This window comes from Alternaria arborescens, assembly GCF_004154835.1.
Source record: "Alternaria arborescens strain FERA 675 chromosome Unknown contig_3, whole genome shotgun sequence".
Lineage (NCBI taxonomy): Eukaryota > Fungi > Ascomycota > Dothideomycetes > Pleosporales > Pleosporaceae > Alternaria > Alternaria arborescens.
This window is the reverse complement of record NW_021167858.1, coordinates 890,306-916,584: the sequence shown is the minus strand read 5'-3', so window position 1 is coordinate 916,584 and position 26,279 is coordinate 890,306. Positions and strand designations below refer to the sequence as shown.

The 26,279-nt window shown below is 50.1% G+C and overlaps 12 protein-coding genes across 12 annotated transcripts; 4 read left to right on the top strand and 8 right to left on the bottom strand.

Moving 5' to 3' along the window:
- Positions 1 to 23: 23 nt before the first annotated feature.
- AA0111_g1793 (hypothetical protein) lies at positions 24 to 962 on the top strand (the record flags this gene model as incomplete). The annotated part of the gene is made up of 5 exons (XM_028647491.1): positions 24 to 30; positions 105 to 240; positions 293 to 332; positions 381 to 806; positions 855 to 962. 5 exons carry the CDS (start codon positions 24 to 26, stop codon positions 960 to 962), a joined length of 717 nt encoding a protein of 238 aa, XP_028510546.1.
- Positions 963 to 2,123: 1,161 nt separating this feature from the next.
- Positions 2,124 to 2,270, bottom strand: AA0111_g1792 (hypothetical protein; the record flags this gene model as incomplete). Its single annotated transcript, XM_028647490.1, has 1 exon — positions 2,124 to 2,270. One exon carries the CDS (start codon positions 2,268 to 2,270, stop codon positions 2,124 to 2,126), a length of 147 nt encoding a protein of 48 aa, XP_028510547.1.
- A 2,671-nt stretch (positions 2,271 to 4,941) lies between these two features.
- AA0111_g1791 (hypothetical protein) lies at positions 4,942 to 6,411 on the top strand (the record flags this gene model as incomplete). Its single annotated transcript, XM_028647489.1, has 2 exons — positions 4,942 to 5,339; positions 5,397 to 6,411. The coding sequence occupies 2 exons, from the start codon at positions 4,942 to 4,944 to the stop codon at positions 6,409 to 6,411; spliced, it is 1,413 nt and encodes a 470-aa protein (XP_028510544.1).
- A 19-nt stretch (positions 6,412 to 6,430) lies between these two features.
- On the bottom strand, positions 6,431 to 7,906 carry AA0111_g1790 (hypothetical protein; the record flags this gene model as incomplete). Its single annotated transcript, XM_028647488.1, has 5 exons — positions 6,431 to 6,747; positions 6,802 to 7,259; positions 7,336 to 7,459; positions 7,520 to 7,649; positions 7,739 to 7,906. 5 exons carry the CDS (start codon positions 7,904 to 7,906, stop codon positions 6,431 to 6,433), a joined length of 1,197 nt encoding a protein of 398 aa, XP_028510545.1.
- A 1,096-nt stretch (positions 7,907 to 9,002) lies between these two features.
- Positions 9,003 to 11,000, bottom strand: AA0111_g1789 (hypothetical protein; the record flags this gene model as incomplete). The annotated part of the gene is made up of 1 exon (XM_028647486.1): positions 9,003 to 11,000. One exon carries the CDS (start codon positions 10,998 to 11,000, stop codon positions 9,003 to 9,005), a length of 1,998 nt encoding a protein of 665 aa, XP_028510874.1.
- Positions 11,001 to 11,076: 76 nt separating this feature from the next.
- Positions 11,077 to 11,277, bottom strand: AA0111_g1788 (hypothetical protein; the record flags this gene model as incomplete). The annotated part of the gene is made up of 1 exon (XM_028647485.1): positions 11,077 to 11,277. One exon carries the CDS (start codon positions 11,275 to 11,277, stop codon positions 11,077 to 11,079), a length of 201 nt encoding a protein of 66 aa, XP_028510873.1.
- A 1,787-nt stretch (positions 11,278 to 13,064) lies between these two features.
- On the bottom strand, positions 13,065 to 14,645 carry AA0111_g1787 (hypothetical protein; the record flags this gene model as incomplete). The annotated part of the gene is made up of 3 exons (XM_028647484.1): positions 13,065 to 13,682; positions 13,733 to 14,350; positions 14,403 to 14,645. 3 exons carry the CDS (start codon positions 14,643 to 14,645, stop codon positions 13,065 to 13,067), a joined length of 1,479 nt encoding a protein of 492 aa, XP_028510876.1.
- Positions 14,646 to 16,642: 1,997 nt separating this feature from the next.
- On the top strand, positions 16,643 to 17,293 carry AA0111_g1786 (hypothetical protein; the record flags this gene model as incomplete). Its single annotated transcript, XM_028647483.1, has 2 exons — positions 16,643 to 17,086; positions 17,132 to 17,293. The coding sequence occupies 2 exons, from the start codon at positions 16,643 to 16,645 to the stop codon at positions 17,291 to 17,293; spliced, it is 606 nt and encodes a 201-aa protein (XP_028510875.1).
- An 871-nt stretch (positions 17,294 to 18,164) lies between these two features.
- On the top strand, positions 18,165 to 19,166 carry AA0111_g1785 (hypothetical protein; the record flags this gene model as incomplete). The annotated part of the gene is made up of 4 exons (XM_028647482.1): positions 18,165 to 18,492; positions 18,554 to 18,867; positions 18,920 to 18,943; positions 19,074 to 19,166. The coding sequence occupies 4 exons, from the start codon at positions 18,165 to 18,167 to the stop codon at positions 19,164 to 19,166; spliced, it is 759 nt and encodes a 252-aa protein (XP_028510878.1).
- A 176-nt stretch (positions 19,167 to 19,342) lies between these two features.
- Positions 19,343 to 20,653, bottom strand: AA0111_g1784 (hypothetical protein; the record flags this gene model as incomplete). The annotated part of the gene is made up of 1 exon (XM_028647481.1): positions 19,343 to 20,653. One exon carries the CDS (start codon positions 20,651 to 20,653, stop codon positions 19,343 to 19,345), a length of 1,311 nt encoding a protein of 436 aa, XP_028510877.1.
- An 866-nt stretch (positions 20,654 to 21,519) lies between these two features.
- AA0111_g1783 (Alkaline protease 1) lies at positions 21,520 to 22,825 on the bottom strand (the record flags this gene model as incomplete). The annotated part of the gene is made up of 2 exons (XM_028647480.1): positions 21,520 to 22,397; positions 22,471 to 22,825. 2 exons carry the CDS (start codon positions 22,823 to 22,825, stop codon positions 21,520 to 21,522), a joined length of 1,233 nt encoding a protein of 410 aa, XP_028510880.1.
- Positions 22,826 to 23,781: 956 nt separating this feature from the next.
- AA0111_g1782 (hypothetical protein) lies at positions 23,782 to 25,456 on the bottom strand (the record flags this gene model as incomplete). The annotated part of the gene is made up of 3 exons (XM_028647479.1): positions 23,782 to 23,962; positions 24,028 to 24,126; positions 24,177 to 25,456. The coding sequence occupies 3 exons, from the start codon at positions 25,454 to 25,456 to the stop codon at positions 23,782 to 23,784; spliced, it is 1,560 nt and encodes a 519-aa protein (XP_028510879.1).
- Between the last annotated feature and the right edge of the window lie 823 nt (positions 25,457 to 26,279).

Below are 26,279 nucleotides of genomic sequence, written 5' to 3'. Positions count from 1 at the left end.
ATCATTAGCGACCGCGATTCAAGATGCCTCGTGAGTCGCGCCCGCCTTCTCGCGCTTTCACCCTACGCGTAATGTACTTAGCATACGGTAGCTAACTTGCATAGCTGCTCTCAGCGATCACGAGTCCTCGGACAGCGAAGAAGTCCCCGCGCAAGCGACCACAAAGGGAAAAGGAAGACAACCAGTACAAGTCGATCCTGTAGAAGATGAGGAGGATGACAGTGAGGTGGGAGAAGACGAGTATGCGTATATTCATATACCCAGGGATCACAACGCATTAACAATGCGCCAGATATGTCGTTGAAGCCATCTTCAACCACAGATTCCAAAGAGTGTGTACAGACACCTACCTCACCACACGCAAACACTGACAGTGGTAGGGCGTTCTCCAATTCGACGTCAAATGGGAAGGCTACGACGACCCCAAAGACCGGACATGGGAGTCAGAGGAAAACATGGAGGGAGCCATCGACGTACTGAACGAGTACTTCAAGAGTATCGGAGGCCGTCCAGAGCCCAAGGGCCAAAAGCGCAAGGGCCGACCGTCGCTTGCGGGAAGGAAATCAGCGTCGGAGACTCTTGCGTCTAGCACCAAGCGCGCGAAGGCAGACAAGGAGGAGAAGAAAGTGGCACAATGGAGTCCACCACCAGGCTCGTGGGAACACGACGTCCACGAGATCGACACAGTGGAGCAGACGAAGAACCCCAAGACAGGCGAACTCGAAAAGTTCGCATACCTCGTGTGGAACAATAATCAAAAGACACAACATCCTCTCAAACACGTCTACCAAAAGTGTCCGCAAAAGGTGCGTTGCCATGACTATCGAAATTGTACTGCTATTAATGCGTTGCAGATGCTGGCATACTATGAGAGTCACCTAGTCTTTTCCGAAACCAGCGACCAGCCTCTAAAATGCGAAAATGGTGATGACAATAACGACGCCGTAATGACAGGCCACTAATCCACTTCAAGTCGAATAGTATACCCAACCAGATTCGCCATCAAAAATGGTGCTTACCAGCAAAGTTCGAACGGACTTCGCGCCCGCCATGTCAATCGAGAACGTGCTCCCGCTACGACAATTCTCTCCAGTAACGCCTCCCTTTTCGCTGTCTCCGCTGTGTTTTAAATCACCCACGGTGTCTCCGTTGACGCCTCCGGAGCATTTCTCGTCTTCGATTACTTGAAGACTCACCCATCGTAAAGCCGACGTTGCTCAAATTGCCTACCGCGTCTCCGTTGATACCACAAGCGGAGGATCCTCATCTTTGTCCGTTACACCTCCGCCCCACAAAGTTTCACCAGTGCGTCTAGAGTCTCTCACAAAAACTTTGATTCCATTTAAGCGAGTATGGTGTATAGGCGTTAACTGTACCATAAGGGACTTCTTTGGTTAGGTTCGAATTCTTTTGGAAAGGACAACAAGGAGTTCCAATGGTTCTTCGAAGCGATTCGAACTTTTTGCTTTCTATCCATTACCATCAGAGGTCACAAAACTATACATAAGACACTAAGTGTGACCACTTAGTGTGTGACAGACGATATACCCCTGTTCGTGAGAATATTGTTGCGGGCGCATCGTGCCATTTGTGGATACTTGATATGCTTGTCTCCCAATAAGATTAGAATGTTAACAACACTTCTGAAATAATACAGGACATTCGGGTATATTTCTCCTTAACTAAGACGAAATACGATTGTGTTCCCAGGTCCACAGAATAAACAACAGGCCTATAATCAAAGTCATATTGCGGAACATAGTTCAAAGTGTGTTCAATAGTTATGTCGTTCAATTTCATGCATGCGCGAACATATATACATATATAAGTAACGTAATAACGTTGCGGGTATCCAAAAGCCCAGTCCCAACTAACATAGCTGCTTCAATTGCATTATCCTCGTTTCAACTTCTCAAGTGTTTTATCACTTTTCTTGCTCAATCAATCCCAAACTCCTGTTGTAGGTTGCATATCCATGCAGTTCCAAGAACGCCAATGCCATGCAGTGTTCAATCTCCAAATCTGAGATCGTCCCATATGTTATACTATCTTCGTATCGTCGTTAAATGTCTCTTTTCTTATGCTTCTTGTTGTATCATGGTGTTCTGTTGTAGTGGCGTCGTCTATGCGTTCTCCGTCATGTCGGAGACAGACGATGCGGTTCCGCCGACGGCCATGCGGGTTTGCAGGTAGTAGATCAGGTAGGCGATAGCAGCAATGAGGATGAAAAGGATAAGGATGATGAGGAAGATGACAATGTTGCGCTGCATGATTGCGGTTTGTTGTGGTGGCTACGAGGGGGTCTCGGAGATGGTAGTCGGAGTAGTGGTTGGTGAAGAGTAGTTGCGGCGGTGTGATGCGATGCGATAGTGCTCAAGATGTTTCTGTATCAAAAGTCAGTCAAATGTCAAGAGTTGAGGATGAACAATTGTATGCGCACTGTATCTTCAGCGCAAACAGGTGAATGTTGTATAACGCAGTGGTGCCGGTCGGTCCAAGCTTAGCTATCGTCCAAGCAACCCTTTAGTAGTGGTGTCGTAAGTGATATCCCGGAAGCAAGCCAATGTCAAGGATGGTGGTGGTAAACTGGAACAACAACAACGACAACAACGACAACAACGAAGAATCGTATGGTAAAGCGTTGAGTTTGAGATGTGAGATGAAGGACAATTGGTTTAATAATATCAGCGAAGAATTCTGCAGGCCAAGTAGTAGGGTCTACTGCAAGTGGCATGCAGCAACTTTTGTACAGACGTGGCGGGGTGCGTGCGCCAGCAAGGTGGTTGGGTCGCGTCCATGGTGGGAGGGGCTGGACAGGCTGGCGTGGCTGGGATGCCGACTCTTTCGGCGGTGAGGCTGGGCTTGAAACGATAGCTGGATTGATTGATTACGACGGTGATGCGACTGTTGAGAGAAGCTTGTTTTTGTAAGATTTGATTTCGGGACGAGGAAATGAGGGTTGTGTTCATGTGAGTTTGGATGGGGTAGGAGGGTGCGCGCGGTCATGTGCTGGGGTCTTGGCGCGTTTTGGGGCGGATGCGCGACCTGACCGTCCTGCCTCGCGACACCTCTACAACGCAATCCGCGCGCATTCATGAGTAGCTTTTCTGTCGCCTTTTTGCATATGCGCAGACTAAGAACCACTATCATAATGGCGTAAATGTCGCGCAATATCTGGAGTCTTCTCTTAGGAGAGATGGCACAGCAGTCTCTAACGACCAGTGAAGAGATTACTTCAGGTATCTAATCCCACCTTCAACTGACTTTGGACGCTCCAAAAAAGGCTCCCTCGCATATCAAGTGCGCTTTAGCTGCCAGGCGTCGACCGCTAGTCGTAGTGACGACAAGTGCGCGGAACGTAGAATGCGACTTTTGCTTGCAGGTTAAGACTTGAGCAGACACTCTTCGGCGTTCGTGTAGGTGAAGGTAGGAGGTAAGAGGTGAACTTACTGCGCTCACAAGGTGAGCCAAAGCACATCTCGACCAACGAGTTAGTGAGAAGACTCCGCGTGCTCCATACTGTTGAAGCCTCCCATCCTTGAATCACTTCCTACATACTCTGCACATCTACAGTCGATCAAGATTCTGGATTGGACACGCGCTTAATACACAAGAAAACTCACTGTGAGATGTCGACTCCAGCAGATCAACCGCCTGCGCTTAGTCTTTGTCCACAGAGAGAGCATCTGGTTGCTTTGTGAGTGGCGCCGTTGATCCTCTCTAAGCACTTACTGACCACTTATGACAGCGCTGGCGATCTTCGAGCGATTAAGGTGCGTCTGGCTCCTCGTGACAGCAGTCCCGGTTTTCGCTATATACCCTATGAGTTACTGCGATCAATCTCCAATCGGAATTTGCCGATATGCCCAGGCAAAGGCAAACCTGTACCAGAGATCTGGCTTTCTAAGATGCGCTCTCTTGATGTGCTTGACTTGTTCGTACAGTAGGTTTACAGGGGAGAGTACACCGAACTACCTGGCTCGGTTGTCTCGCTAGGCCTCGCCAACGATGTCCCGGCTCTGAAGATGGATATTAATCGCCAAAAACCCAAAACTATGGACTGGGCAGTCAAGGCTGCAATACTGGCTTGGTTTCTAGGAGACGAGCTGCAAATGGCGGCGTTCCAGAACCATGCTATGACGCGCCTCTTCGCCGCTCTCGCTCGCTCGTCCGAGAAGCCACAGCTTACACCAACCTTGTATGATTGTGCCTCACAATCAGATGAGTACAGTCATCTCGAGGTAGCAGTACAGCACTTGGCCATTCGGAACTGGGGAGACGCGTCTATCGTCGATCAAGAAGATCTGGAAGATCTGGAAGGCTGGGCCTCCAGGATTACGAGCTGCGACAGTTTTCGGGAGATGTTTTTCGAGGAATCTTTACTGTCACTTGATCAGCGACGTGAAAGGCTTCGATAGCGGAAGATTAGTTCTACCGCTAACTACCCTAGAGCACGAGAGACGTCAGCTACACGATGACAATCGCAGAGCAACCGATCATGGTGAATTCATCTAGGAGAGAGCCTGCAGACATGAGGGCTTAGAGAGCAAAAGAGATGAGTCACTCCTGGACTGGTCTTACTATCGAACTATGCTCTCCTCAAGATTGACTAAAAGCAAAAGTACCTTCTTGAATGATTTGAGCACTGGAATGTGACCAAAAGGCGTGGGTATCATTTCCACCTACTGGTTTGGTGGTATACGGTGCGTTTCTTCGAGTCTTTCTGTATCATTGCTACTTTCCCCTGGGCCCTGCTTCCAAGTCGACCGGCTTGGCTACTAGTTCAATTTCAGACTAGGTTTGCGTCCATGCACTGTAGCCTTGCGGCGTAGTGTCGTACTTAACTCAAGTCACATAGTCTCTTGCTTACCCAGAAGTCCGGTGCTATTCATCCTTGATACCTTGTTCTTGCTCTTTGTGACAGTAAATACTCATCAGGCCATGAACGTCGAACGTTGCATCGAGCTCCACAACGAAATCGTGCAGCATGGCTGGGTCGGCTCAGGCCGCTCTCCAGAAACACTAACCTCACAATCCAAAAGCTGGTTTCAGTTGCACGGGGAAAAAGCCGAAGCCGCACGGTCTGATCTCTCAGCCGAGCTCATCCAATTCCTCGAGCAAGCACAAGATCCATATGCACAAGAGAGGGAATCATATCTAGGATTCTTTCACTGGGTATCTAATCTCTCTGGACCAGGTTACATGTTCGAATTCGAGGACTTGCTGTGGCCATGGGACTACGAAGCCCGTACAGGTGAGAAGCAAAAGGACATTAGAAGAAGGCGTTTGGTTTTGTACCAGGCGGGGCACTTTGGGACAGGACATACTTGTGGACTGATGTGAGTGAACTTGATGCTGTCGGTAGCATATCAGAACACCGAGCTTACGAGATTTAGATACGACCAGAAAACAAATTTGTGCATATTGGCTCTTACCCTGTATGACATGGACGGTATGGATGAACGGAAATGGTATCCGCTAGAGACCGTCCTTAGCTTCTGGCTCTCCCAGATTCGCCAAGGAAGTATCCAGGCCACACCAGAAAAAGGAGGCAAGCTCAGGGAAGAATGGCCTGCTCTAAGGGAAAGCCAGGATCCCTCGAATTGGGTCTTCGTCCCGTATAACGAGGTTATGATGAAAAGAAACCTGGAGATCTGGGACAAGCTCGTTGAGGCGATAGAGAGCCGCATGCCTATGGAAAGCATGTCCGCGCAGCCCATATGCGGCATCCTCGAAAACAACGTGCGCAAAACTATAAGCCTACCACAACGATTTGCATACAATTTTCTCTTTCGTGCCCGCCGCCCGCGTTTCAAGAAAATAGCCCCAGGTCTCCGCGTCATCACCTCATCAGACTTTCCCGACCAACCTTTTCGCTCGCACATGTCTAAAGAAAAAGATGAAATACCACCCATCCTACTCTTTCGATCTGAACTCAACTTCTTCGAAGATCCAACCTGGAGCCCGGGTCTTGACGCTCGAATGCCACACTTTTACGACTATCGCGATGTTAGAATCTACCCTTCTGGCTTGTATCTGTTGCCTACTGAATACGACCACCTAAATCTAGAAGATCAGATCTCATTCGTTTTGCCTTTTGCTATCGGCGGAAACGAGTATGCGAGGAGGAGTGATGGGCAGAAATTTATGGACTGCAGACAGCATGGGAACAACAGCTTCACACAATTGTACTCGCGTGGGAGACAGTCTCTTGAAGATTTTCAATCGCAGAGTCTAGCGTGTGTACTTGAGAACTGGCCGGGCATGGTAGAAGGGGGTATTTGGAAGGTAAATGAGAATGGTGTAGTGGGTGATATGGAAACGTGGAAGGAGGCAGATACGGAGGAAGGGTGGGAGAAGTACGTTATACCAAGTGAGGAATCATGTCATCACGAGTGGGAAGTCCTGTAAACAGTGCAAAACTCTCCTTCTAGGGCAGACAGGCTTCAATGACAACATCCAGCGCATTCTTGTGACCCCAGATGCCCTCAATTTTCAGTCCCACAGAATCAAGTAGCTCGCGAAATTGTGACTCAGTTCGCTCTTGACCAGAGAGTGATTGCATAACGTTGACATCCAAAGCCGTGAATGCCCATGGTGCATTTCGATCGGGTACAAGAAGGTCTTTAATGAGGAGCTTAGAGTAGCCGGGCTCCATAGCGGGGATGATGTTGCGAAGTATGCGGCGACATGCATCGTCGCTGCTGAAGTCGTGGAGGATGTGTTGGAGCATATACGCTCTTGCTCCTAGAAACCACGTCTTAGTATTGATAACAGCACGATATAGTTCTGGTAACGTACCTTTGATCGGCTGAACTTGGTTCCAGTCGCCTACCTCCGCTTCAAACCCGTCTTCCACGGTCCGATCAACGATATGTTTCAACTCTTGCAGAACAAGCCGGCCCTTTACTTCTTTTCCCAGTGCTTTCCGCAACAGGCCCAAATCCCCGGCATCCCCACCTCCAATGTCTACAAGCAGCACATCGTCATCAGATTCGGGCCCTCCGGTAACCAAGCGTTTATCGAAAGGGTAATAATCGTTCTCCCAAAAGAACGGTTTACCAGCATTGTACATCTGGATCATACCGCCGAACCGCGCTCCCATCGCTGGGTCTTCATCAAAGTATGTGTACAGTGATTTATCAGAGAAACCATGTGCATGTTGGAAGGGGCCGTTGTTGATATCGGCGGGATTGCGATGAGATATCGAGTCAAGAAAGGAGGGTACTTTCCAGCCCACGTCGTAGAAGTCGTCATACCTTTGACAGGTGCGGTATCAGTATTGAGGCTTATAAATACTAGCTTTGCATATCTGGATCCTATTCAAGGACTTACATGAAATGTATAGCATCTTTGAAAGACTTTTGCCTCAAAGAAGCTGAGAGTCGAGTGCTTGCGTAGGTATCGAGACCGACTTCACGGATTGTGCCATTCGCTGCTAGGTGACGCAGAAAGCGAGCTGGAGTGATATGATCAGTATCACCTCAGAGTAATGACAAGACTAAATTGGAGAACTTACCAACTAATCGCGCATCCGCCCCAGTACCCTCCGCAAGCTGCACACTCGACTTGCCCTCATCACCATGGCAGCCCAGTGCTTCAAAGATTCCCCATTGTATGCCTAATCGTATAGCCAGATAATGTCCAGGCTGGTTACCTTAACTATTAGTGCTAGTCACGAGTCATGGACGATACAGCCCCGCGAATCTAGAAGGAGCGGCACGACGCATCGACTTACGTCATTGAAGGTAACCCTGAATACGGCTTCATCTGGTCTTTCCAATTCATTTCTGAGTGCTTCAGCTAACCCGCTGAGCTGGAGACGTTCGGCATTGCTGAGTTGAGAGCGAAGATTTGGGGCTGCGCTTAGTAGCGCTTTGAGTTGGGAGATAGCGTCAGGCTCCATGATTTGTGGGAGGTGGGCGTTCAGAATGTAGACGAGACGTAGATGATGGCTATGGATTTCTAACTTTTTCTGCTGTTGGAGGCAATGCAAGGCGTACATAGAAGGACTTGTTGTCGTACGAGTGGCCGGCAAATGGAAAGTAGCCAAGAAGGCGTATAGCGCCTACCATTCCAGGTCAAGCGTGGGAAGGTGCCAATAATGGGGTGCATGAATTGGTGTAGATACGCCATAAACACAACTACGAAGTTGTGATGGGTTGAACGCCGTACCGGTTTTGCTTAGGCTTGGAAATGTGACTCTATGCGGCCTCCTGCCTAACAGTCCACCTATACTCTCTTCAAGAAAACCTCGCCCTTGCCTATTTTCTTCTTTACACGGTTAGTATCCAAGTTGAATTGCCCCCAGCAACGTGCCATCGCAAGGAGTATTGAGCCTTTAGGAGGAGGAAGCCGTCCTTGGAAGCATAGCATGAGCGATCGACTGAAGAGACAAACAAGTGGCATTTTCCCATGAGTTCTGGTCAGACTAAAATTTGAATGAGTAGACAATAAGGTATGAAAATGGGTGAGTTGTACCTTTTCAGATAACTTAAGACCATGAGTACAGTATAGGTATGACGAATGGTATGGTGAATGAGTAGGAAAACACGCTTTGTGACTCGCCTTCTAGTGAAAGGACGGAAGAAGAAGTTTTTGTATGCTACGAGCGATACGTAGTGAATCAACTGTTTAGAGAAGACCCGCTCGTGAGTAAGATGGTAGCGAGAGACCACAGCCGTAGTTCTAGAAGACCGAACCGACTTCTCGCGTATGCCTCTTCTCGACTGATTTGCAAGCGCATCTCTGACGACGAGCACGATGGATAGCGTAGGAAGGTATGATGAAACAGGGCCAGCACATCGATATTACATGTCCTGTACCGTCAACATGTACATTACAATAAAAAAGGGTATATACAACAATTTCCACCACTTATAGCAGCCTCGTCAGCTTAACACTATACAGAAAGCCTTCTTCTCAATGCCATAACACGAACGTACAAACACCAGAACACCATCCTTTTACCCATATCTAACCACCTCAACACTCAGTCCTACTCACTGATAAAACCTCCACTTGACCTCCTTACACGCCCACTCCTTGGTAAGCCCCTGGATCCTGTCGACTAACCACCCACTCGTCCACTGGTCATCGCCAACCTTCCCACCCAACCTAACCACCTTGCTGAGATGACACTCTCCATCTCCTTTGGTCGTGTACCGCCATTGTAAACAGTCCTCAACTTGCTGGCAGACATTCTGGCAGCGCTCAGAGCTGTCCGCCGCGTCGGGGTGTTTCTCGGCGAGCTTATCCCAGTTAGGCGGTTCTGGTTTCTTATCTTTGTCTTCTTTCTTGTCACCCTTCTTGCCGTCCTTCTTCTCTTCGCGTTTAGATTTGGAGCCGGGGCCGGCTTCTTGATAGATCCGGGAGTCTGGTGGTGGTGTGCTGTCGACCTTGATTTTCTCGGGCTCCTTCTTCTCCTCTGCTTGAGGTTTGGGGTCTTTCTTCTCCTCTCCTTGAGGTTTAGCTTCTTCCTTGGGTTTGTCCTCTGGTTCCCCTAGATCGTGCTCTTGGCCCTCATTTTTCTTCTTCTCGGCATCCTCTTTCATCTGTTTCTGCCGTCCTTCTGGCGCAACGATCTTCGTGTCCTGGCTCAAGTTGTCCCAGCCTACTTTCTGCGTTTCGATGTGCGGTTCGACAGAGTCGTGGTAAGCGTCACGGTACAGATATGGCTTCTTCCAGCCATTGGCGGTGGTCCATTTCTTCTCAATATTCCATTTCCTGGTAAGGGCATTACCATCGATATGATGCCACGAGACTGCAGGAGCACACCAGTGCTTCCTGGTGTAGTCCAGTGTACTTGGCTGCTCGCTCTGGAGGAGAGGCCAAGAAGCATAGAACTCGACGTGTGCGTCTCCAAGGGCCTTCGCCAGCATCAGGTCACCGCAGCATTCTGTGCCTGTGTCCTTTTCCCATTTGGTCTGGTAAATTTCGTCGTAGGATTTGGCGTATCGTCGTATAGCGCCCTGAGACAAGAAGATGCCTGCTCCGCGTTGCGCTACTTGTGTGCCGGCAATAAAGTAAGGAGCTCCGCTGTAGTAGGGTATCCGGTAGTCCAGCCTGTTAAACCACTGCAGTACGTTCGTCCAGCTCAAGCTCGTGTCGGCTTCGAGGAAGACGAAGAACTTGGCGCTGGGGTTCATGTGGTATGCCTTGTAGACCATGGGCAAGAACTTCCACTTGTCCAAGTCTGCCGTCTTCTTCGCGTCCGGCTTGTGCTCTGCGTCAGCATGCATAAGCTGGTATTCCTGGAACTCGTTGTTCTTGAACTTGACGTCGTGGCTGATAGAATCGAGCGCATCGTATACTTTGTGTCCTTGGAACTCTCCGGCGTGGTCGCTGAAGATGGCGAAGGTAGGGACGCAGGACAGGAGGTTGCTGAGATGGCCGCTGAGCTTTTCAATCTCAGCTTTGGACGTCTTGAGCACAACCATGACGTCTTTGGCTCCGTCGGCATCGCTGCAGAACTTCTCGACGACTTGTGTAGGAATTGCTTCGGCAGGCTTCGCAGGCGCAACACTCGCATTGGCCGCATCCGCACTCTTGGAAGCGGGTATAGCCTCGGTGGCTAGTGTTGTAGGGACCGTGATTGCGCTTGCGTCTGCCTTGTGCTGGGACTTGTTACCGCCCTTGGACTTTTCCTTGTCCTCCCATCGTCCGCCATCCTTCTCGTAATCCACAATGCCCGTCTTGGTAGGCGCAGGCGGTTTCGCTTGTCCCTTGCCACCTTGTGCTCCCTTGTCATCCCATCTGTGATCGTCTGTTTCAGCAGGTCGGTCTTCATGTGCTACCGGGCTTGGTGTTGTCGCGAGCGGTGTCTCGATGACGGGGGGCGGTATTATCGGGTCGGTATGCACATTCTTATGGTCATAGTGGTCGATGGCAGGTATCGAAGGTTGGGGGGTTTGGTGCGGCAGGCCGAAAGTCCAGAAGAAAGTTATGAGCGAAAAGGAGACGATGATGATGGCGAGGCGGGAGGGAGTGATGAGCGGCATGGCGGCGACAGGGCTTCGAACGCCCAAGGTAACAGCTGGGAAGATGATGGAGGGTGGTTCAGAGCATTGAAATAGACTATGGCATCAAGATAAGAATAATCGGGTCATGGTGCTCAGAATCGCCCAAGTCGCAAATGCCCCTCTGAGCGATGATCCCAGGAATCATGGGCGGACTGAGGCGGTGGCTCTTCGCCCCTTGGCCTGTGGCGCTCGGTCTAGCAGGCGCGCCGAAGTAGACGCTATCTACACGCTTGATCTGCGCAACTCCATTTTCCATCTTGGTCGCTGTCGCAGGTGATTGCTTTTGGAAGAAACAAGACGAAGAGATTTCACGTTGCAAGAATCGCGACTCGCAGGGCATCGACAGGCTCAAACACGTGGCCAGGGTCCACGCAGCATTCCATGCCTACCTAGGTAGGTACTGCACAGTGCAGATGTTCCCTCAGTCTTCATCGGCAACACTCCACGCTTATGATGCGATTACGAGGTTGCGCCGAACAGCAGAGATAGTCTACAGAGGTTAAGAATGGTTGTTTCGTCCGAACCTACAGATCTTGCGTTATTTTTGGCGCCTCACTACAGCTCTCAATTTCCCTCCCACCGGAGTTCTTCCGCTATCCACAGCTTCATTACCCAGCACGCCATCACCAAATCGCGTTTCTTTCCATCGCTCTCAATTTCCTCCGTCATCTCCAAAGCATGTCCTGCTTCATTTGATGGACGTCTTGTTTCCACAAGCAGTCCATTGGCACACCATGCTCCCAGCCCCTTCGTCTCTTCATGCGCAACGACTACACCCTCAGCATCCTCCCACACACCTTTCTTGACACAATAAAGAACATGTTTTTCTGGCTCACACACCCCTCTGTAGTCACAAATATGGTGTTTAGCCTTACATTTTGTAACATGCCAGAAGCGCGTCCACTCGCCGCCCCAGAGAGATTTCCCAGAAGTCATTTGGATACTACCAGGGAGCGTTCCGGCTTTTCGACCGCGCATCTCAAAGAGATCCATGCTGTAAAGCGTTTCTTCTCCGTTATAAGGTATTTGCCGATCTCGTAGTACGTGGGCAGCCGGTACTGAGAGAGATCGAGTCTCGCGTAGAGGGACTGCGCGAATGTGCAGCTGGGGTACAGACTCGTTACGATCGAACTGTCGCTGCAATTGGTATCGTGGAATATTGCGCGTCTTGGTGGCGTATATCAAAGGCGCCTCCAGTCTGAACGCCTTCGTTGGATCTTCTATCGGCGAAAGCTGAAGTATTGCTTCCTTCCCTTCCTGCGGCTCTTGGCCTACCAAACTCCGTTCACGTTTATATTTCGGAAATGTGTGCGAAGATACCAGTGGGCGACGAACCAATATGTTGGTGTTCGGCAGCTGCGTCGTTGGTGTCGAGGATGGGCTGCTGCTTGGACGACTCAATTCTGACCACATGCTAGATGGAGATGTAGCTCCGTCCGAAAACGCCTCTTCACTATCCGTGATTGCTCCAGTCATTGCGTCGAACGGGTTCTGTTCTTCTGCAAACGCCTTGAGAGTGAACGAAGGGTCCACAAGTTGAATCCGGTCGTCTTCGCCCAATAGTGTAGATTCAAGCGACTGTCTGAACATCTTTGCAATTGCATAAGTTAATTCAAAAGGATGGCATGCTATCGCAGCATACCGCTACATGCCTCTCTATATCTACTCGCAACGTATGTACGCGTCCCGCGTTGCGGATGCATCAGCCACCACGAGCCATTTGATTCAGCCACTATCGATTCTCGAGTGCAGCACGAACCCATAGTTGAGCACTAGATGGGTGCGGAGTCATACGGAAGCATGGAAGCGATGCGACTAGATAGGCTGTAGTGTGCGGATGTGGCGGAACGAGCTATCAGTAAGCATCTGAATAAGCGTGAACTACGGGTTAGGTACGCGCAATTTACTGTCTACGTGTAACATCTTGTTGGGAGCAGACTATACTACATTTGTGACCAACTCAGGCACCGGTGGTTGAATCTGGTGACTGTACCACCTGCCATCCCCCAAAGCACTCTTTCCTTCGTCCTCAAACAAAACCGCTCACAGAATCGGGGCAAAGAAGTTGAACTTGCCAAAAGGGTCATACTCCTTTTTAAGCCTTCTCAACTTCTCCAGTCTCCACGCTTCATACCCATAGAGCTCCTCAGTCGTCTCGTCTCCCCTCGCGTAATTGATGTAAGCCTCGTAGGTCTTGTTCGTCCCTTCAATCAGAGTATCGCGTATCTCGCCCGCAAAACCCCATGCTGCTGCATCCAGACTAGCATCCTTTTCGTACGTCATGAACGGCGAGAACAGCAGCTGGCCGTCTCGGTCCGGGTATGCTGTGCTATCACTAGGTATCTCGCCAACGCGATTGGTAGAGTAGCTTTCAAGTAGGACGGCTGAGCTGCGGAACTCTGGGGGGAAGGTTGCCATGATGTCGAGGACTTTACGGAGAGAAGGATTGTCGTAAGTATCTGCTGATACGGGGACTAGAGAGCGAGTGAAGCCTTTGGTGCACGATGGGCCGTTGCGGTCCGCGCCTGTGTACTTGCTCACACCGGCGAGGTCGGTCACGCCGGAGTCGGTAGAAATGGGCGAGAGTGCGACGAGAGGGTCGGTGTACTGCGTTGGAACGGTGCCGGCACCTTGGTAGATGACCCAGATGATTACAATGGGCTAGTGACGTTAGTTGTGGTGTATGAGTATAGCAATGGATGTAGACTTACATTTACCGGATCCACTTCGGGATCGAAAGAGAACACAACGTAGTGTTCAAGGCTCACTGACCTGTTTGCCATCACCATCCAGCTGTTCGCGACTGATACAACATCCTCCATCTTATCGTGTGTATAGAAGTAGCCGCTGACTGCCCACTGGTCCACATCTGGCTTCTTGTCATAGATCTTGATCTCAGCCCCAGTCACGACACCGAAATTATGACCAGCACCACGTATTGCCCAGAACAGATCCGGATTACTCTCGTCAACAGTGATAGCGGTGCCATTGGCGAGGACCATGCGCGCGGATACGAGCTGATCAGATGCCAGGCCGTACCGTCCTTGATTCCAGCCGTGACCGCCACCGAGGATAGGAGAGATGTAACCAACGCAAGCACAGGCCGTTGTCATCGTTTGCTTGTCATGGGCCCAGAGAAAGTCAGTGACATCGCCATTAAGGATGCCACCTTGAATGAGAGCAGTGTCTCCATCATCGGCGATGACGATGTCGTTCATACCCCGTAGATAGATACCAACAGCATTGGTGATGTTGCTGAGGTATGTCGTCGTCGCATGAGCGCCCGAAATGGCATGGAATGGCTTGTCGTTCGCATTGGCGTACAGGATCTATCCTCTGGTTAGCTAGAATACAAGTGTATCGAATTATGTATTTACTCACAGCCGCTTGCACATCTTCCTCTGTAGCAACCTTCACAATCATATCGTAGTGCGGAGTTTGCCCGGCGCCCCATCGTATAGTAGCATTGTTAAATTCTTCCGAACCTGGGTAGTAGACTTCTGCGAGGTCGTTCAATGAAGACTCGAAAACTTCGAGAGCTCCATCGGACGAGTTTGAGGAAGGTAATGCAGTGGCCAAGCAGCCCATTAGGACGTTCGCCGCCAATTGAACTTTGCTTAGCATCCTGGAAGATGACTCGAGTGGGTAGAAGCGCAGTTGTTGAATCCACACTATTAAGCTCTGCTTTTATAGTGCCTTGATCGAGGATAACATGTAGGTGAAAGTTTGCAGATCGCACGCCTGACCTACTTGCCTATAGGGGTAGGTGAAGGGCCGCCCTTGGTGTTTCCCGCGCCTCTCCACCGACTCCAACACAATGGAACAAAGAAAAAATGCTTAGCTCGAATCCATCGTTCCAACATAACGGATGAGGCGTGGATGTTGGGAAAAGGGTGCGTTCAATATGGTAACGGTGAAGTCTACCTCTTCCTCCACGTAGGCCGGAATTACCACATCTGTTTGGTCAACGGCAACGATATTGTTACTCCCAGATATCTGAAGCTTGCTATGAAGGGAAGAAGTAGCCAAGAGATGAACAGGTATTTATAGAGCTGAATGAGAAGCGAAATCACCAGTACCTAAGTAGTGTTGTTGGAGCTGCCCTGATCGCGACGGTGCCAAGGTTGTTGAACCGCAACGCGCAAGCAACGCGTACTCACGCGAAACCCCAACAACAGAACTATCTGAAGAGACAGCCTGCGAAGTGTAGATAGTCTCATCGAAGAACCGTTAGTGGATGTTGAGCTTTAATCCGCGACTCGAAACCTCCGATGTACCTAGGTAGACCGCGGTCTCCATGATCCACGTAGTGGAGAGACGGTCGCTGCTCGGAATCTGGCTACCATAAGTGAGAAAATTCTTTTAATAAACATATGTCGTAACTAATAGGGTTACAAGCCAGTGTAACTTGGTGAGCTGGCCTTCCTAGAGATCAGGAGTGGCCCGACCTTGGGTGTACCTACCTAGTAGGCGTGGTAGATGAGATCCGTTCCCCCACTTTTGGATCGCGGACACCCATGTGTCTCACACCGGCCAACGCCATCACCAACTCAACACCTTTTTTCACCAAGTGGCTGTTCTTGCGCAACATTATGGCTTAAATAACGTGAAAGGCTGACATGTCCTTCCTGTTCACTGTTGCTCGCACATCCACCAACTGGGCACTTACAGACAGCTTGTCCACAAAGCTATGGCTTCTTTCTTTCTTAAAGATGTCTTAGCAGCACAGCAAGAATTTTCGTCTGAGGATAATGAGGCAAAAGAAAAACAACATGGTGAGTGGCGCTTCGCTACGTGGCACCCAGCCCAAGGGGCGTGTGCATGGAGGGGCACCGCAGCCTGAGACACTGCAGCAGCCGTATTTAACAGTGTCCGTATCTCCAACTCCACGTCTTCGTCATCCACGATTCCTACAAATTCTTTACCGCATAGTACAGACTATAGGTTCATGGCTTTCGAATTGCACTCCGACGATTGGATCAACTATCAACACTCCAATCCTCAAAATCAAGTGTTTTCCGGCATCATGTCTTCTTTCTCTCCGCCCTCATCGTTCCACAATGGCGAGAATCATGCTCAGCAACAACTCACGAACCAGCTTCAGTTCTCTTCCGAAGGGTTGAGCCAAGATATGGTCGACCAAAATACAGTGTGCATGTTAAGTCCAACCAACCATGCAGGTAAATATTCTGGAGTATCGTAAGTTGTCTTTGGCCGCATGCTTTACAGTACAGCTCACTGACACGTTCGGATGGGGGCATGTATCTTCGACGTCTCAACCTCTCCGTTACAAGGGGATGCCCGTATCTTTTGGCAAACCCCCCCTTCCTACAGGAGTCAGGTAGTTGGAATCGACAAACTATCGTTTCGGGGTTTGCCTGGGAGCGTGTATCTCCATGTGGCGATTTCCTTTGTCTATTCTCTGTCTTTCCTTTGTTTATTCTTTACTTCCCAGTTCTGTTTGCATTATCGACCCAGCGGGGACCTGTTGATCTGAAGCAGTCCAAGGTAATGTTCTCGTAATCTCCAGTTTTCTTGAAGTTTCTCCACCTGTCAACCATGTATCGAACACGATATGTATCTCTTTCCTTTCATCAACGCCATAGTGTGTATATTTTGTCATGATCGTGCCCCCATCTAGCCTGTGCAGAACCGAATATTTATTCGACTCCAATCGGGATCCCCTCGGCTACGAGTCGATCGTCCCGTGGAAGCTGAGAGCGGACTTCACAGGCTTCCTCGAGCCTTCGAGCAAGGTTGAGTCATCCCCAGTACGTTTCTCCACCCCCGGATGGATGCCCACCCCGGGATGGATGTTTATCCCGGGATGGATGCCTCTCAGCCGAGAGCGGATGCCACCCCTAGGATATGAGCCATCCGGCTCAGGATATGAGCCTTCGATCGGCCAGTCAGTTCAGCAGCAGCAGCAGACTCCGAATCTTAAGACAACTGCAGGCATTGAGAACTCTACGTTCACAAGGACCGGTAGGGTAGAGCTGCATCGCTCGTCTACAGCAGATCTCACCACCGATATCTCCTTCCGTACGGAGACCAAGACTGTTTACGTATGTACACGTGACAATTGCAACAAGAGGTACTCGCGTCTACAGGATCTGCGCCGCCACTGTCGGGGATTCCATCTGCACGACCACCAATTCAAATGCCGCGCTCTCGGATGCGAACGGGCTGTTCGTGGCTTTCCAAGGAAGGACAAAAGGGATACTCATGAAAAGAAGATGCACATTGATATCGGAGATGGCATCCTGTTGTGAAAGAAGTGATGATAAGACGAGCGCAAGAGGCAGTGAGTCTCGGAAAAGTGATAGGGCAGGTGGGTAGGAAACGACCTCACCTTTCCCAACTTGCTGGATTTACGATGTGGCGCGCTAGGCGGTATTATACGCGAGAAACTTTGGTGGCTTGTCGAGGTTGGGCGATCATGTCTTGTAGGGCTTTCTCGTCGGCGTCCCTGTTGTTTGAGCGGTCCTATGTATATCAAATTGAGCGATGCCTCTATTATCAGCGAACCGATGTATCCTGGTCAGCAGGCCAAGTTACCTGATTCTCATCGTTCAACTTCCTGTTTCGGACATGTAATTGCGCATTGGTTTGCCCGCGCACGATCCCCATATCCGGGCCGCACTCCGACTCTGGTCGAACCAATGACTCGAGCTACTTTTGTGTTTCAACGGATAACAGCGCATTATGATCTCACGGTCCCATTCTTTACCGATTTCAATGCGATCTGCTCGCAAACTACATAGTTTTGGACTGACTGTGCTCCCATAGCTGTGAAATTAACTTTTGGCAATGCCAAATTCCTCACCAATACTACGGCGTCATTTTTGGTCCGAAGTCAGGCCTAGACGGGCCGCTAGACCCCATGCCACTTGGGGAAACACCCACAGCAGACAGGGTATCAACATGCCCCTATGAAGTAGTTCCTTGCTCGAGAGCGCTGGGATTAGGGGCCCAAGACAAAAAACTTTGGGGGCGGAGTCTGGGCGTGCTCCTCTTTGCTGCGCTGCCCGCTGCGTTACCTTACCTCGTGCCTTGTTTACTCGATTTTGATTACCTATCTGCGCCCGTCTCTTCTGGCCACCTCCGCGGGGACGAATTAACAACAAATCGTAAAGGGAAACCATGTCAAGGGTCGCTTGTGCCTGGGCGGACTTAGGCGAAGATGCCGCAGGCGCGAATCAGTGGTACGAGGGTACGCATATACCCGCTGCCCTTGCAAAGATCAACTCCACGGCCCGCACTGCAGAGCAGGTGGAAGACAATACATTCGCAGAGGTAGCTGCAATCGAAGGCAGCCTCATGACCATCTACGATTTACCCAAACACCAAAGTGCGCAAGAGTTGGATGCGCAGCTACGCCCAGCCTTGGACAAACTTCCGAAAGAGGCGATAATAGAGACGCGGGTTTACAATGAGTATGCCAATTGGTATGGGGAAGAATGGCGGGGCGGTACGTGTCCCACAAGACCATGACACAAGTATATACTATGATGACTTACGCCCTGAACCAGACTCCCGCGATATCCAAATGTGGATGATAGTCCTATGGCAACCCGACGCAGAAATTCATGATGAATTCTTAGCATGGTTTAAAGATGAATTTGCGCCTGGCATGCTCAAGAATCCCGAACTACTCCGCACACGCATCTTCAAGCTCGAGCACGTATCCAGGATCCAAGACCAGAAACACCAGCAAGTGGACAAAGCATCGAGATATCAGTACATGACGTTCTGGGAGTTTAATACTGAGGAACTGCCATGGGAGATTTTAGTATACCTAGGGTCCTCAGAGGGATGGAGGTACTACGTTGAGGGCGGACGCTTGGTATGTTGGAAGCTTCTAGGCCTAGGAGAATCAATCAGCTAACCGACTGTAGTCATGGCAAATGGGACAATTCTTGGTAAGTAATATATATTCTGACATCGAGGACGCGGTATATTCTGCCGTCAAGAGGGCAAGAATCATTGTAACCCTGGTCACACAGGAGTCGTGAACCTCGTCAGCACCAATGTCAAGCTAATGCAATGTAGGAATATCAGGATCTAGACGACGATACCAGTCAGCATAGCGGAATTGATCCACTAGACGGGCGATTGGATGGAGAGCTTGAGAAAACACCATGACGAACAACTAGTATCACGGCCTGGGTTTGAGGACCTGGACTAGTCAGGACGGGCTATCATTTTGCCATTGATATAAGGCGTTAGAGTAATACCCCAAATTCTATTCTCCATACAAGCTTCCTGTTTGAGCCATACGCTGCTTGACCAGCATACACGTAGCACATGATGCTGACGCCCTACTTCTGGTCCAATTCGCCCTTGTCTGGTGTGTAAGGGGGGGTACCAGGTGTGGTCGTTGTTATGGAGCGATAGGATGGCGCACTGGTCTGAGCATGGGCTATTCCGAGCATATCAATAGAAACCTGTTCCAAGGCAATCTTTGCAACATATTGCGGCTTCTGCGCTCCGCTGACGCCGGAAGGGAGATGTTTGAGATTCAAAGTGTTTGACTTGTGAGATGAGCTACGTGCTTCCTTCTTCTGTTCGGCCTCGTCCAGCGGATGATCGCGTACAAGGTGTGATGCGAACTCATGCACGTCTGGCGCAATGCAATCGTCCATGCTACCCGCTCGTAGCTTCCTCCGCGATGCCATCTCGAAGCTTGTGCCGAAGATCAGGTCCGATGACTCCTGTGGAGTCAACCCTGGTTGCCTGAACGGGCTCCCAGGCGCTTCTGAGACGACAGAACCAGTCTGCTTCCCACTGATTTGACGATGTTTGGTAGCCCCTGATGTGTCACTTCTCAAGTCATTGATGAGTTTGATGGTACTGCCGATAGTGGTTTTAGGAGTTCTTCTCGGAGGTTCAGTTGGCGCTGCTTCCAGGCTCAGTCGATGCAGTTGATGTTGTGGAATTGGAAGCGCGCCTGAGCAATAGGCTCCTAGTTCATCATCTACGGGCCCTTCTCGTGATAACCGATCCCCGAATCGACTAGCCTTATGCCGTCTAAGGGTCTGATTTGGAGACCGACAACGATCCACCACGCCCACTCCTTCATGCGGATCATTTTGTGGCTTCCGACGTGAACGCCTTCGTTTGTCAACAGGTCGAAGTACGATGGACTCTTTGTTCGAGCTTGAGCTTAATCCCTTAGCTTGAGACGAAGCCGTACCGTCGCTCTTGGAACGCCTGTCAGAACCGTCGTCGCTTAGATCGCAAGGTTTGACATCTAGCTTCTGTAACTCTATTTTGCTTTTTATCCCTCTATCTGGCGTTGGCGGGGTTCGGCCCTTTTTGTGCCTTGTGATGCTGCTCATGTTGTAGTTACCAGTATGCTCAATGCCGATGAAACTTTGTCGCTCGTCTTCGTCGAGATTGGCACCTTCTACATTGGTGTATAGCCTGACTCTGCGTCCGCCACGGTCTGTACGTTCATCGCCGATCCGATAAACACATATTCGTCCCCTCCTTCCGCTTTCGTATCTCTTGCGTGCACATACGTATTGCGGAGTAGATCTTTCGTTGCAATCGCTCGACGTGCTCTGTGGCGAGAGCAGAGATCTGATGGTTCCTCGTATTCCATGTCTTGCAGTTGCGTCGATGATCATGGCCATAACGTACGACTATAGGGTGCAGTAGCGATGGAAATAGTGGTGAGATGCTCATCGTGAACATGAGCTTGAACGTAGGCTCACATTGTTGTGTCACAACTACCGAGTCAACAGTCAGGTCACAGTTGCTGCTGCGCCTTTGGAGAAGCGGCGCCCATGAGAGTTTGCGTGAACAGGTACGGTGCGTACGAGATGTAGCCGCCGAATCTGCTATGCTGAGAACATCTTAATGGTTCACTGCATCACTATCTTACCCAAATCTTCATTGCTCTCTCACCCACGCAGTACTTCAACATACTGATATGGCTCTGAGATCTCGTACAACGGTAGTTCTAACAAGACAGGTAAAAATTAGATCGTTTCTAGATGTCGAACTCATTGTTCCATGCTCGATGGTTGTTAACCTTGAAGGCGTGTGCTACTAGAAGCGGAGTGATCGAGGCATGCCAGTCTAGGAAGCTGATGTCGGAAGCGGAAGAGCCATAGCGTACCCAGGAATGAGAAGTAAATGCATTGACGTGGACTAGGGGATGCGGAAAGAAACTATGACACCTGCAGGCGGGTGGAAGGGAAAGAGAGGCCGGTGCACGTCATCGGAGACGCGGATCCCTGCCAGCCCCACTTGATTGCCAAGGCGGGCTAATACGCTCGCTTGGTCCCACTATTCTTCCATTAAGGGAAGACCAATCTTCAAGCAAAGTCTACGAGGCCTGTTGCGCATTCCTATTTACAAAGCTGATATGTTTCACACATTGCGAGTATCGTGCATGTTGTCCTATAACGCTAGCTTCAGTCAAAATAGAACTATATCGCTACACACTGCAACCCACCCTCATTTTGCAACAAATCCTCCTGTTGAACATTTAGCGTCCATTTCCATTGTATGCCACTAGGTTGGGTTCCTTTGTTGTGTCGGGACAGATGTATTGTCCACTCACTGGATCAAACTTGCACAATGGAGGTATGTATGTAGCTAACGCCAGAATTCTCGCACTGGTCGCTGGACCAATGGACAATCCTTCGAGACCACGGATATAAGACGCTAATCCAGCCACAAATGGCGCAGCGGCTGAGGTACCATCCTGTGTCGATGTGGCTGTATCTGAGGTGTGCCATGTAGACAAAATGCTGCCACCAGGAGCCCAGATGTCTATGACAGAGCCGTAGTTCGACCAAGATGAACGGGAATCATTCGACTCAACGCTTCCAACGCAGAGAGCCCCAGAAGCGCGGCATGGCGAAACATTCTCCGCCGGCTGGTTTTCGTTGCCCGCAGAGATGACACACAATATACCTTGGTTATATAGTGACGTTACAGCGTTGTCAAACACTGAGGTTGCTGGCCCGCCGATCGACATGTTGATCACGGCAGAAGTCTGTCGGCCTTTGGTGATGATATCGTTCGCTGCCCAATTCAGACCACTCATTATAGTGGATGTAGGTGCGCCCCCATCGGAAAAGACCTTAACCCCAATGAGATTTGTCTTTTTAGCAACACCGTAAGTCTTCGCGCCGATCACACCGGCCACGAAGGTGCCATGACCGTAAATGTCAGAATTGACGGTGTCGATCGCGTTGTATCCCCAGGAGGCACGGCCTTCGAATTCGGCATGGGTCGTACGAATTCCGCTATCAACCACGTATGAGTAGGTACCTGCACCAGCACTTGAATCGTATATGTAGCTGGTAGCTCCTTTACTCTTGGATGAGATTCGTCCAAGACCCCATGGTGCGTTGTTCTCTGGGAGTTATCAGCACTGTTCCCTCAAGATTGAGGCATTCTCACTGCCTGCCAGAGTATATGAGATACGTACGTGTTACGAGAGCAGAGGGAAACATCATTGAGTCTTTCTCCACGATGAGAACTTCAGGTAGAGCCTCTAACTCAGCGATGACAGCAGGGTCAAACGATCCTGTGTAACCTTTGAAATCTCCGAAGTCGTACTCTTGATCAATGCTTGCAGTTACGTTGACATCATCTCTGCGCCTGATACTGCGAACCTTCTCATGGTGAGCAGCAACCGATTCGACATCGACGCCTGGCATGAGTTGAACGATGTATCGTTCTGCGGTTACATCTTCGGGGGAGCGAGCTGCAAGTGGTGCTGCCTGAGCAACGAACGGGACTACAGCAGCAGCAAGGGCGAAGACACGAGTGAACAACTGCATCGTGTATAGAATAAAGAGAAACTGGAACAAACAGAAGGTGAAAGTGTTGGGGTTGGCCCATGGTCTATCGCAATACCTACACGATACTTATAGCGGCTCGATCAGTCACGACTCACCTGGGTACTCTAAGCTCTATCAAACCTTCGACCTAGTGTGCTACCGGTGGAAGAATTGATATGCTATAGATCCCTCAAACCTATCCAATAGCGACCACGTTCGAAGCAAGATTCACTGCCCCGGGCGCTTGCGGCTGTCACACGGTTGACATAGGCAAAGACAGTTCCGTTTATACTCCACATAATCCACTGATATTTGAACCATCCACCCGCTCCTGCCTTTTCTTCGCGAACTCCGATGATTTCTGCAGGCCTACTGCACTGCAATGCAGGAGCAGCGCTTCTCATGCAACATGTACTGATGTGGCGAGGCACATTCGATAGTGGTATTGGTATTGCTAGGATATGGTTGCGAATCCATCAACTCTATTATCTCTATTATAAGAAACCGCCTTGTAAGCTTACCATACATACAATGATCGCAGTGCAGATTGTCATAGATCCAGAACGGGGTGAGAGTTGCTGTCAAGATGGTGTTCTCGCTCGTGGCCGTGGTGGGGCCATGTCTTAACCGCGCCGCAATCCATCACTAACTAGACTCGATCCGCGGGATTAGGCCTCACCCGTTCACTGACTGCATGCAGTCTGAGACCGACAAGGACCAGATAGACTGTTAGTATGGAGTGGCGAAATGCTGCTGTTTAGCCTGCATCCACTTAATTGGTCCCCCACTCATCATGGTTGTCTTTCGAGGACCGAGGAATATCTTCATTATATTAACATGTCTTACTTGGCTAGTTAGTTAGCCATACTATATATTGTAGTCCAGTTCGCATATCAAGTCTAACTCGATACCCATCCCGCTTAGCGGCCAAAGACAAGCAACCGTCTTACATCAGCTTACTCTTCCGGATCACGACCTCCCATCTTCTTCATCTCCTCCAGGTATTCTTCATCCGACTGGAGGTCAAACGGTAAAGGCCTGGTGATAGGCAATAGTGAAGCTCCGTGATCTTCAAGTTGCTTGAGACGTTTCTGAGTAGCCGGCTTGGTCGTGTTGACACTGTAAAGCTTTACGCGGCTGCCATAATCGTTAGCGTCATATGCTTGAAAATATTCAAACGCACTCAAATGGAAAACACTTACTGGCAAGACGATGTTACGTGAAGATCCCAGTTCCATGCGCTCCGCACGAAGGTTGGTTGTGTGTTCAAAGCATCATCCCAGCAACGAACGCAGAACTCGCTAATCATCTTTAGTGTTATTCAGCAAACATTTAGGCCTGCGAGACTTACAGCCATCCTTCCGCATCGACGGGGATGTCGATCCACCATGTGCGCCAGGCGTGGTAGTACTTCTTGCTCAAGTTCTCGTATGGTACTTCATACCACACGCCGCCTCCGTCATTACTGACTTCGACTCGTTCGGGCCAACCACTGCCGCTGTATGCCCAACCGGTCATGCGGATCTTTCCATCATGAACAATAACGTCCTTGTCGACAGGCGTCATGATTGCGCTGGCAACAGGCATAGTTTGGATGCTGAAACCGTTACTGTACGTGACGTTCTGCTTGCCGTTCTGTGGGGTGTAGTATAGGTACTCCTTCATCTGCACAGGAGCCATGGAAGGTGCATCGATGACATTGATGCGGGTTAGCCATTTGCAGCTCCTGGCACCGATGTAGCCCATCACGACAACGCGAAGTGGGAAACCATGGATGGCAGGCAGTGGCTCCCCGTTCATCTCCCAAGCGAGCATAACTTCATTGATCTTCACCTTCCGAGTCGGCACCGAGACAGCGTAATTGTACACCTGGCCCTTCTTGAAGTAGGTATCGGCGCCAAAGAACTCCACGTGCTTTCCTTCCGGCTTCAGCCCACAGTACTTGAGAACCTTCTTGAGACTGACGCCTACGTAACGGGCAGTTCCGATGGCGCCTTCTCCCCAAGGCGCGTTGATGAGTTCATCTCCGTCTCCTGGGTAGTCGTGAATTTGTTCGATACGCCGGGTACCACTGCACTGCAGAGTAACGCAAGTCTCCATACGCGGGAACTTGCTCTCATCCTGAAGCTCTTTCAAGGTGATCTTCTTTGGCGTGTTGACGAGACCTTCAACCTCAAAGAAGTACTTCTCTGGATCAATCTCAGGAACACCTCCATGGTTCCGAATAAAGTGGTCTTTGTTGGGAGTAATCTCATTCTCGACCAGGCGCTTTCGTTGCGGCTCTCCGTTGTAAGGGAATTGCAGGACATGAATCATGTCATCGCTCTTCTCTTTCTTGACGTACTCCCATGAAATGGCTGGAAGATCCTTGGTCGTTTTACCCAAGGCGTAGTGGTAGTATTTCCATCGCACGCCCTCTAAGACTGGATTGGTGTCGGGTAACGGCTTCATCTGGAATTCGGGAGGTACAGGAAAGTCATATTTCGCTAGAATTTCTGCCGCCTGCTTCTTCTTTTCTGGGTATCGCTCCCACTCGATATATCCTTTCCATCCTTCTCGTTCTTCCGGGAAATCCGGCTCTTCAGTGGTCAAAAGCTCAAAAGGCTTTGCGTTTGGTTCCGCGGGCGCCATGATTTGGGTATGGAGTTGGAGGATTTTGATTTAGGATGAAGTTTGGGATACGACCCTTTACAAATGAAGGTAAGTCCCGCACTGTGGGTTGATAGCGCCAGTACCTGTGCGACATGTCATGACCTCAAGGTGACTGATTCTTAATCATGGGCTATACTACCCTACCACGATGTGTGCTGCAGGCAACCCCTGTACCCATGTGATTTACCCAGATCCACGAATGGAAATGCCGCAAGCTCCGCAGAAGCGACAAGCAGAGATACACTACTACGTCATCATCATGCATATCAAAGAGCTGTCAGAAAACCCTGGAGGGTACAACGCGTCTAGAACCAATAGTCGTTAAGTCCGAAATCCGAGAAAGGGCAAAAGCCGGAGAAAGTCATGAATACGACACGCCCCGCATGAAACTGATGATTAAGGATGCCAAAAAAGCTTGAGCAGACTGCTTGTTGGCACTTAACGGCACCCATCAAGTCTAAGCGCTCGTGGCCTCAACCAGCTGTTGTTCGTGATGAGTAACTGATTACATGCAGGCCGTATGCGAGATGTCTAAACAGCCTTGGCTTACACGCGTCGCCGATGATCCTCGAAGGTTTTGAGGGAAATTTCCAACGAACCAGGGATGAGGCATATAAGAGACAAAACCGGGAAGCAACGCGATGACCGTTGGTGTTGCAGAGCGTGCGAGGGGCCAGTTTGGTGAATATACACGGCAGTTGTTTCCGCACGTGTCGCCTCGGCGAGTTGCATGGCAAGCTAACCGCATATGACCTGGCGCTTCCAACCCCCCGAGGTCCTCCGCGTCGCAGCACACCACAAG